Raw genomic sequence first — 10,223 nt, 5'->3', positions numbered from 1 at the left:
AGTTACAGGGTAGCCTACGATGTTCCATCATGTCCTTATTTAAACACTGTATATGTACCTTTGATGATTTATATTATATTTATTCAACAGTGTTAACGGCTAACTCCCTTCAATATTATATATATATATATATGTACATATGTATATACTGTATATGTATATATTTATATATGTGTATATATTTATATATGTGGGGGTGTGTGTAATCCCCATTTACCCGCAGTTTTTCAGCATTTAACAAACTATATATTTTACATATTAACCGTTCCCAAGTTTTTTTTTTCCGTCGAAAGCCCCCAAGGGGTCTTAAGATTAAGCAGGTGCACAACATATCAAAAGGGCTGTCGTTAACATTAACCATCACATTAACACGTTAGAATCGTATCACCTTACCTTGACAATAGGTTCCTTTAAACCCTGGGTCGCATACACAGGTATGGTTTGAGGTGCAGTTTCCGCCCTCACAGTTGAGAATGCACGTTCCTTCAGGATCCACTAAAGTTAAACCAAACCAATAAAGATGAAATCCAATGGAAATCCTAAAATGTAATAACTACGGTAACTTAATTAACTAACAAAAAATTACCTACTCATTTTAAGTACTTTCAAAAATTTAAAAGTGTTCGTGTACAATGCAAAAACCAATCCAGTAACAACTTGCAATATAAACTAAAACTACATATAAAAGGCCCTATTTTTTTTTCAATTTTCCTTTATGACTATTTAATTTGTTGGTTAGGTTTAGGTGTGTCTGTGAATCCTACGAGTCTCATGTATCTTTAATTTAAATGATGTTTATGTGCAGCCACCTGAACAATGAATTAATTACGTTTATGGTAATTCCGTGTGGTCGAGGCAGATACTAACTAGTATATTTATGTGTAACGGGTAAAAATAAATCTGCGAGTGGGGAAGAAATCGCGCCGAGCGGGATTCGAAACCGGGATCGTCTGCTGTCTGCAGACGCCTTAACACCTAGGCCACTGTCGCATTTTATTAGTATTGCTAATTATATAGCAAGTCCTACCTTCTTCACAGAATGTGCCTTGGAATCCTGGAGCACATATACATACATTGCTTGGATCAGATGTCAATTCCGTTAGACAATCTCCTCCGTTTTGACATGTACCACTACTACATTCGATGACTAAACAAAAACATATATAATTTTAATTCTAGAATTAAATATACCAACACAATAATTTTGAATTATCTATTATCATAATTGGGATGTAAGAAAATACATCCTGTAAGCCCGGAAACCGGTCAGAGAGATAATCGACCATGCCAGTGATTTGATGCATTTGAATTTGTACTGTTTTATGTTACTTGATTTGGAATAAATTACTTTTGAATTCAATTGAATTGAAACCGAGAGGAGAGTACATTTTTACGGCCTCACTTTGGGTTACAGGAAAATAAAAATTAGATACTGTAAATAATTATGAAGTATACAGACTTCTTCACATCTCTCACCAATAGTGGCCGTGCACTATAATCAATATTCTATAATCAATTGACGTTTACAGAATGTCAATCAAACCACTGACAACAACTGACCAATCAGGGCACGCGTGCTTATGTACGTTTACACTCATGCCGTTTTGTAGGACCCTTAGAAACAGTATCCAAGAGGTGGATCTTGCGGGGGCGGTCCATTTGAAGACGGGCTGAGAGCGGCAAATAAAACGAGTAACAATGTTATGACCATACAGGTCAATATATTCATTATGATAGCTTTGCCCCATGGAACCATAAACGATTTCTTGAATTCATAGTTTAGTTTCAAGAGCCCACAAAATGTGTACTCCCGATAAACTTCAAGCAGAACCTTTTAACATTAGAAAATCAATGTCATGAAATGGGTACGCTTTAAAAGTTTTTAACTATGTACTCAATAAATGAACCTAAATATATACATAGGCCTACTGATGATAACTTGATTAAGATCTGGGTTAGATTGCCTTATCTAGGAAAGGCAGGTGAATCCATTTTACGTAGATGCTTAAACAAAGTAAAGAAAAACTTAGTTAAAGAGGTAAAATTCATAAGTTTATGGCAGTACAAAAATGTCTCTCACTTTACAGGTATATCTACTAAAAATCAAACCCAAAGGAATATAGGAGCTCTGTTATATTGGTAAGACAGATAGATGCTTAATAACTTAAATAACATCCTTCGCGATCTGATAGTGTTATAAATGATCATATACAAAATTGTGAGGCATTCCAATATGTTTTAGGTTTACAAGGTATACTTGAAAATGATAATGTAGCCTGCAATGTAAGTAATAACTTAGGTTTAATATTTTCTGATACTAACATTATTGACAGTTCGCAAAATTGGTCTATACTATTGTTTAAAGAAGTGCTTGCTATACGTAGGCTACACCCATTGCTTAACACAATGGGCTTAAAGCTTCAAAGGAGCTTTCTTTGTTTTTGTAGGTAGCTATGATCAGTAGGGTAAGAATGCTTTGATCTTTAGTTTATTCATAGCTATGTCAGCGGCCACTAGGGGTAATGTTTTGATTGGTCAAACACTTTTGGTACTTGTGCATAATATATAAGCTTATATGGATAATTTTTCATTCCTGATGATGACATAATTAATGTCGAAATATTGAATCCCGACACGATGGCGTGCATTTCGATACTTGGAGTAGTGGGCCTATGTATTATACTATGTTATGTTTCAATAGACCTTACCTGGGTATCAATCAAACTAAAGTTGTCTACACTATCAGATTTTATGTGACAAATAATGTGATGTGCACATATACTGTATAGGTTTGATGACTATAAGAAAAAGTTGAACGACTTCAACCCTTATTTTCCATCACATTTTATGTGGCGCTTTTTTCATGAATTTGATAGTGTAGACAAAGCTTATGAACTGACAAATTAGACACGTGTTATGCTGCGTTCATTAGAACTTGTGAAAACTGATTTCACAACATGTCACATGCGAGTACACAAGAAGAGTGCATTCATTTGACGAACGCTAAATGGCTGCTGTCACTTTTACAATGTGTTCGAAAATAAAACATACAAAAAAAACTTTTTTTTAAATCAAATAATATTACCTAAACAAATTTCAATAAATATGTTGGGTTGCAAATAAAACATACAAACAAAACTCTTTTTTATCTGAAATAATATTACTTAATAAACAAATTGCAATAAATACCTATGCTCGTTGTGCATAGTTTGTGTTACACTACTTGTGCAAATCGAGAAAGAGAATTCTACTGAGTTCACAACATGTGTTGACAAGTTCACTAACGAGATGAACGCATTTCACAAGTTGTGAACTGGGAAACACCGACTTCACAAGTTCTAATGAACGCAGCATTATTTATCCCACAAACTCACGTGTGTGCGTTTGTTTTTACACCGTCGTCTTGCGGGACCTTAGCAACAATATCCAAGGGCGGGGCTTAGCGGAAGGTCAGAGTTCATGTAAATACAAAAAGCAATTCACCAATGACAATATATTATTGCACTTACTTTCGCACATATCTCCCGTAAAACCCATTGGGCATTGGCATGCAGCATCGATACATTCACCCCCATTCTTACAATAGGTTGGGTCATTAATACATCCGATGTCTATAATTGTAGGATAAAATAAGAAAGATGGTATTTAATCCGTTAAAATTACATAATAGTTTATTACGTCATTTTACTACAAAGTAAAAACAAACAAAAAACAATCTAAATAGATTATTTATTATTAAAATGTAAATGTAATTAAAAATGTATACCTACTACTCAGTGTATGTATCTTTAACCTTTACAGTATATACATACTATATATATAGTGTGTATGTTTATAGACGAATGAAAGTATCTAGTATTTAGTACCAGCCTTAATGCAAGATAACGATTTTTAAACATGTATATACACAACGTATTGCATTGTGTTTAATTTCAGTTGTTATAGTTCTCTTAAATATAAAATCACAAGACTGAAGACAGATTTTCTCTACTGTTCCGTTTAAAAAAAAAAACTATATTGTTTGCATAATGTGGCCGTTGTTTTTATGGGTTTATCCCGTATATATATATATAAGGCCTACATTTCATTTGTGTTCCACGTGGGTTCCGACAGAATATAGAAAAAATGAAACAGCTTCAATAGTGGACTTTAAGAACACTGATTCAGTGATTTATTAGATATTATATATTTATTAGATATTATATATATATATTATTAATGATATTAATGACAATAATAATGATAAAACATTAATAACAATTATATCAGTATTTATTAATCATCACCATTATTGTAAACATACAATAATGGTATGATGATTAATAAATACTGATAAATTCAAAGTGTCATTTACTTACTTTCACATACATCTCCACTGAAACCAGGCTGACATTGACATACAACGCCCTCGATACACACGCCGCCATTCTTGCAGTATCCCGGAGGGCTACAATCCACTAAAAAAAATATAAATAAAATCTAATTTAAATATATGCAAATATATAATAATTAATTCATTTCCAGGTGGAGGTAGGCATACCACCATTGTGTCTTGATTCAATACTACAATTGATTATTTTATTCCTCAGGAATCTTATCTTCCAATACATCATCTGTGTATAGGCCTATACCATTTTATCGAGTCTAGATTGAAACAGCGCCGCCAATTTTGTAACAGCGCAGCAGCCAACAGAATATTTCGCTAATTACTGTATGTAAACATTGAAATAGCTATTTAAGAACCACAGAATATTTTGACAAATCAATTCAGATGACGGCATAATCATGGGAAAACGATAAAATCGTTGTTACTACTACGATTTCATCGTTTTTGCATGATTATGACGTCATTTAAAATGATTTGTCAATATTTTGTTATTGTATACACGATAAATCATATCGTCCTGTGTAAAACTTCTTATTTATTTTATTTTCTATATGAACAATTGCCTTTTAGCTTTTTATCGTTATCGTTGCAAGTATAAACAGGCCTTAATACACGAGGTCACGAGTGATAGCTGGTTCTACCACATAACTCTACTAGTATCCTAGTACAGTACAGGTATGCTCTGTACGATGTCAAAAGTAAGTTCTATGTAGGTAGGCCTAGAAGTTTGATTTCACTAAATTTGACAATTTTAGGCCTAGGAAGACACTGATTTCAATGTGATACTAGGCCTATTAGATAGTATTAGTATTAATTATTATTGTTGTTACGTGCAGGCTACTTTCATTTTACGAATTTGTAAGAAAATCAGTTTATTCTTTTATGAAAAGGATATATGCTTCTGAAAACAGCCTGGTTAAAGGTGTTGTCAAGTCCGTATTACAGTGTATTACTCGACTATGTTTTCCAAATGGAATACATTTTTGTATTGAGCAGTCTGTAATATTATTGATCTTTTCCATTTTTGTATTTGTTATGGAGGAAATTCCGAAATAAAAAAGTTGATTGTTGTTACTACAGTCGGATACAGTCGGATGTACCTGTTAACCACTGTTTGTCGGTGTTTAAAACTGCACGTGAAAGTTGCGATAGTGTTGGTTACTATTTCTCTGTTTCGGATATTTATTTTAGCATTGGTTGGCTTACTTATACTGCAGTAGAAGAGATTTTGCTACATATGTTCTTTTATCTACAGGTACAGCGCATAGAGACCACGTATGCGCTATATAAGTCTCCAACCTATTAAATACTGTATGCTCGTAGCAATATTTTATGTCGGTTACAATGAATAAAATCGAATAACTTTCTGCCAACCTACAGTAGACCGGAGTTGGTTACTGCGAAGTATACAATACAGTAGGCCTGTGTGTTATCTATAACAACATACTGTACTGTGTATGGTCAGTGATTCCAGATTTGGAAATTATGATGAATTCCAAAGTAGATAAATGGGGACTTATGCTTTATTTTCAGTGGCGCCGCAAATGGGGGAGGAGGAGCGTTCCTCCCCCACTGCCCCCCTCAGTGTTCTACCCATAATATACCGTAGTCAAGTATTCTCTTATCACGATCAATACCATTATTGTGTTGATATTTCTATTTCTTATTAATATTACATTGCTTCATGTAAGTATTTATGATGCCGCGTGTAACATGGCGAAAATTGCAGCTTGTAGGCCCTACTTTTCTCCAACATTTTCCCCCTAAAATGTTATCTTTTTCCCCTCAGATTTCAGACGTTGGCGCCGCCACTGTCAGCTTAAAAAAGAGGTGTTGAACTACAGGTACTGTAGCTGAGAAAACGTTTGTAATAACAAAGCTCATATATCTGGTAATGTGCCTTCTTCTATTGGTTCCCTTCCGTATCAATATTATTGTTTATCTCCATACACAAATACACAACTACCGTAATTTTACAAAACGTTTTGAAATTACATTAAAAGGATGAAAAAAACAAAATGTTAACAGTGTTTCATTTGTAAACTAAACACTGTCTTAGTTATAAATATATTTTGTTATATATATGTGAGAAGAAGTAGATTTGTTCCTTAATTGGTACGGACAAGATTTACTGTATGTGTGTGTTCCTGTTTCGATTATGCCAGTCAATTCAATTACAGTTTAGTACTGTATATTTAACGTCCGCTTCAGAAATTATTTCTTCCGATTATTTTCTTATCATTGTTCACAGGTGGCGGATTTAGAATTTTTCAAACGAATGGGGTTTTGGGGAGGGAGGCGCAGCAGTTTCAGAATAGATAAATGAGAGCACATGTCATTGATATGCATTGAAATTTTTAAAATTTAGTGGCAAAACGGGGAGCACGTGGCCCCCGTGCCCCTACTGGATCCGCGCCTGGTCCATTGGTCGTCGTTTCTATACTACCTTGGCCTCCATGCTTACAATAAGTTAATTACAAGACATGCGTGAAGTTCTCCTCGTTGCGTGGATTTTAAGACGCAATTTGGTCAAATCATGGTCAAATATACGTATTCCGAGAACGTGGGCCGGACGCCCAGTAGGACGTTCACGCATGAGTGATTCCGTTCTAGATTCGCGTTGTCGAAAGCTCCCTAATAATCGGGGGAGAATGCTATCATCCCTCACTCGTTTCTCTTTTTTGGGCTTAACAATTTTCTTTTTTGTGTTATTAACATTATGGATTATCACGCTATATCCTCTTTCCATTGAAACGCAATAACTGTAACTGTACTGTAGCTAATGGGCATTTCCAGAATGTCAGTCAAACTTAACGACTGACCAATCAGAACAGGGTCATGAATACGCGCGTGTCCTACAAATGCTCAATCCAGCCCATAGACGCACGTGTATGTACAATGTTCACGTTACTTGTTTTGTGTGACCTTAGCCATAATATAAAAGCGGCAGGGTTTAGTGGAAAGGTCCATGAATTGAGAGAATCTCAATTTATTTTTCCATAACTGTAGTACTGTGATGTGTTTGTAAGATTTATATTTCGACAGTAACATTTTATATTGCATTGACGATTGTCAATTCCACAGTTAATCTGTCCGTCCTCGTAACGTATAATTATACTTTGATTAAGTGTTGGTAGCTTGACCGCCGCCATGGTCGATGACCACTACAGACTACCGTACCGGTTAAAATTCCAAGAGGTACAGTAATAAGATGTATATATTTGTATCCTATTCGATTATGTTGTTCTCAAGTATCTGGGAACGTACTGAGCATTCATTATGATAAAACGTCAGGTACTGTAGGGCAAAACAGCAATTCTATCCTATTAAATCTCCTGGGGAAAAAAAACATCGAATAACATTTGCAGTACCCGCTGCTACCTTTGGGACCAGATTCAATACTTAGTGACTAAGCGCAAGCTCAATGGTCTAGTGTTTAGGATGTGTATAAGAGACAGATATATATCTGTAATTGTACTTTATATTAATGGTATTCTTTTAAAGTTACAGTATTTGTTGTTCCTTTGTTGTTATTGTGTTTCGTATATTGTTCGTATTACTCATCTGTATTTCTGACCCAAGAAACAAATGGTGAATAAATCGAACCTTAAACATAAATTCAGATTGAATGAATTGAATGCTGTATTACTAGGGCTATGTAGCTTCGCTTTATAGACGAGTTTTTTTTTTGTTGGAAATAGGCCTATACCGACATAAAAAAGAACATAAACTTAACTAAAAAATACACAATATAAAACAAGGTGCGGATACTAGTATTATTATTACTTATTGTTATGACACCATGTGTAGGCATACAGTGGACTCTCCGTAAGCTACAGTACTGTATTTCTAATACTCAAGCTATCTCTGACCTACAGTAATAATGTAGAATGAAGGTCAAACAAATAAATATAATACGTTAAGTAAAATACATAAACCTATATATTGAGCTTTCACATAGTAAACTTGACCGATATTCATCAGTTGTGCATAGGTAGAAAGCCACAGAAAAGAAACACAAAGGACGCTACGTTAAATTGTAGAAACACCAGTCGGGTGGATCCGGGGTGGAATACTATATGAATAGGTTGGCTAGCCACCCCACCCTTCCCCAATAAAAGCCCTGTAGATTAAGACAAGCCTTTCTTCAGTTTCGCCCATATGTTTCTGAAGAGTTTGTTATGATGACTCTGGAGGGACAAACGAGCTAATAGCTCTAGTCCTAGGTTCAAGGTAATTCAAGATAATTTCGACCAAAATACTACAGGTAGAAACAAATATTAAGTCAAAGTTTAATTTGTAATACTGTATAGCATCTATAGCAGTGGCTTACGTTTTACAAAATAATCTACAAAACAATTTAGGGGGACATCATACGACTCCTCATTTTACTCTTCAACTTTAAATTGTAAACGCATGATGCAAATTAAAAAGAGTAGGCCTATTAGAATTGTAAAACGTCTTAAAATTTTAAATTAATTTATTTTGAAATGTTAATATACAGTTCACATTCCAGGATCATAACAAAATTCAACATTGAATACATCACATATTTGATCCAGATGTTTTTTTTTTGGTTTTTTTTTAATATAAAAATATATTTGTTATTTTATATTATATATAACACATGTTGTTTGCTTTCCCATACCCTCATTACTTTTAAGTCAATACGCGTATTATTATAATTATCCTACAGTATATTAAGATTTACATTATTCAATGAATCGAATTTACTGAAAACATACAAGTTATTTTGTTTCTGAATTGTAATTACAAGGCAGAGAAATTGAATTAAGAAAGAAAATATAAAATGTGTTCCATATACATCGCGGCCGAAAAGCGTAGGCCTAACCGCCACCTACTGTATCCCCTAATAAACCGCTTTTTGAGCCTAGCCACTTCTTCTTAAATCCTAGATCAGCTATACACTATTTTTAAACAAATTATAGGAGATGTATAACTAAACAGTAGATCTGAATAATATAAAGAACAATGTAACTGTTGAAATCAGGCTGACTACACTTCATGATCTGAATACAGTACAACATGGCATCATTCTTGGACTCTATTTTGCTCTGTGTAGTCAATGAACTATAGAATTAGAAGTAGGCCAAAGTATTAGGCTTAAGTATATAGTTAAGCCCACGCCCGATAAAAAGTTAGGCCTGTTTGTGCAATGTGAAATCTTACCTGGTGTTACAGTTGTTTGCGGGTTTGTAGCCGCTAGTGTAGTTTGACATCGGCTTTTCTGAATGCTAATAAAACAGACGATAAAACTAATAAAAATCCTAGGTAGTTTGTGCTTTTTAGAAAGCATGGTTATCAGTTATATCCGCTTGTCCACTTGCGTCTTCAGAGAAAGGAATGCCTTTAATGTACTCATCATCAACGGTGTGCCTGTAAGTCCATCCCAATTCATGGTTCAGTTAACACAGAATAATTTACACAATGGAGGGCTTATCACGCTAACCTTGGACGATCATCAAAGTATTATGAATTTGTAAATACAGTACAAGTATTAAATTTTAAACACAACTCAGTTCAATTTCCTTAACAATATAATGTCATTTCATTTATTTTGTCATTAGAAAAACCAGGGAGTTGTTATAGTTATAACAACTCCCTGGAAAACATACAGTTAGGACACGAGAAAATAAATAAAAATATACAGACAAATCGTGAAAAGCCGACGAGATAACCAAAAAGCGAAACAAATCTGTCAAGTGGTTCTAAAAGATTAAAAACTATACAAACAATAGGCCTAAAAATATTCGTAAATGTAGTAAATATAGACCTAAATATAAATTAAATATTCTATAATTCAGTATGTAAAATG

General features: G+C 34.1%; 1 protein-coding gene across 1 annotated transcript in view; it reads right to left on the bottom strand.

Annotated features, from left to right (window-relative positions):
* LOC117123763 overlaps positions 1–9,807 on the bottom strand; it is a 22,803-nt gene extending 12,996 nt beyond the window's left edge. Inside the window, exons 1-5 of the mRNA XM_033269772.1 lie at positions 9,578–9,807; positions 4,359–4,457; positions 3,510–3,611; positions 1,028–1,147; positions 394–495 (exon numbers count right to left, since the gene is read on the bottom strand). Of these exons, the coding sequence (XP_033125663.1) occupies positions 394–495; positions 1,028–1,147; positions 3,510–3,611; positions 4,359–4,457; positions 9,578–9,704 (550 nt within the window). The 5' untranslated portion in view covers positions 9,705–9,807. The remainder of the gene's footprint in view (positions 1–393; positions 496–1,027; positions 1,148–3,509; positions 3,612–4,358; positions 4,458–9,577) is intronic.
* Between the last annotated feature and the right edge of the window lie 416 nt (positions 9,808–10,223).

The sequence above is a fragment of the Anneissia japonica genome, unplaced genomic scaffold (assembly GCF_011630105.1).
Source record: "Anneissia japonica isolate Jap-2015-1 unplaced genomic scaffold, ASM1163010v1 scaffold25212_len90753_cov164, whole genome shotgun sequence".
In the NCBI taxonomy this organism is placed as follows: Eukaryota; Metazoa; Echinodermata; class Crinoidea; order Comatulida; family Comatulidae; genus Anneissia; species Anneissia japonica.
The sequence above is the reverse complement of the archived record's forward strand: the minus strand, read 5'-3'. Positions and strand labels throughout refer to the sequence as shown.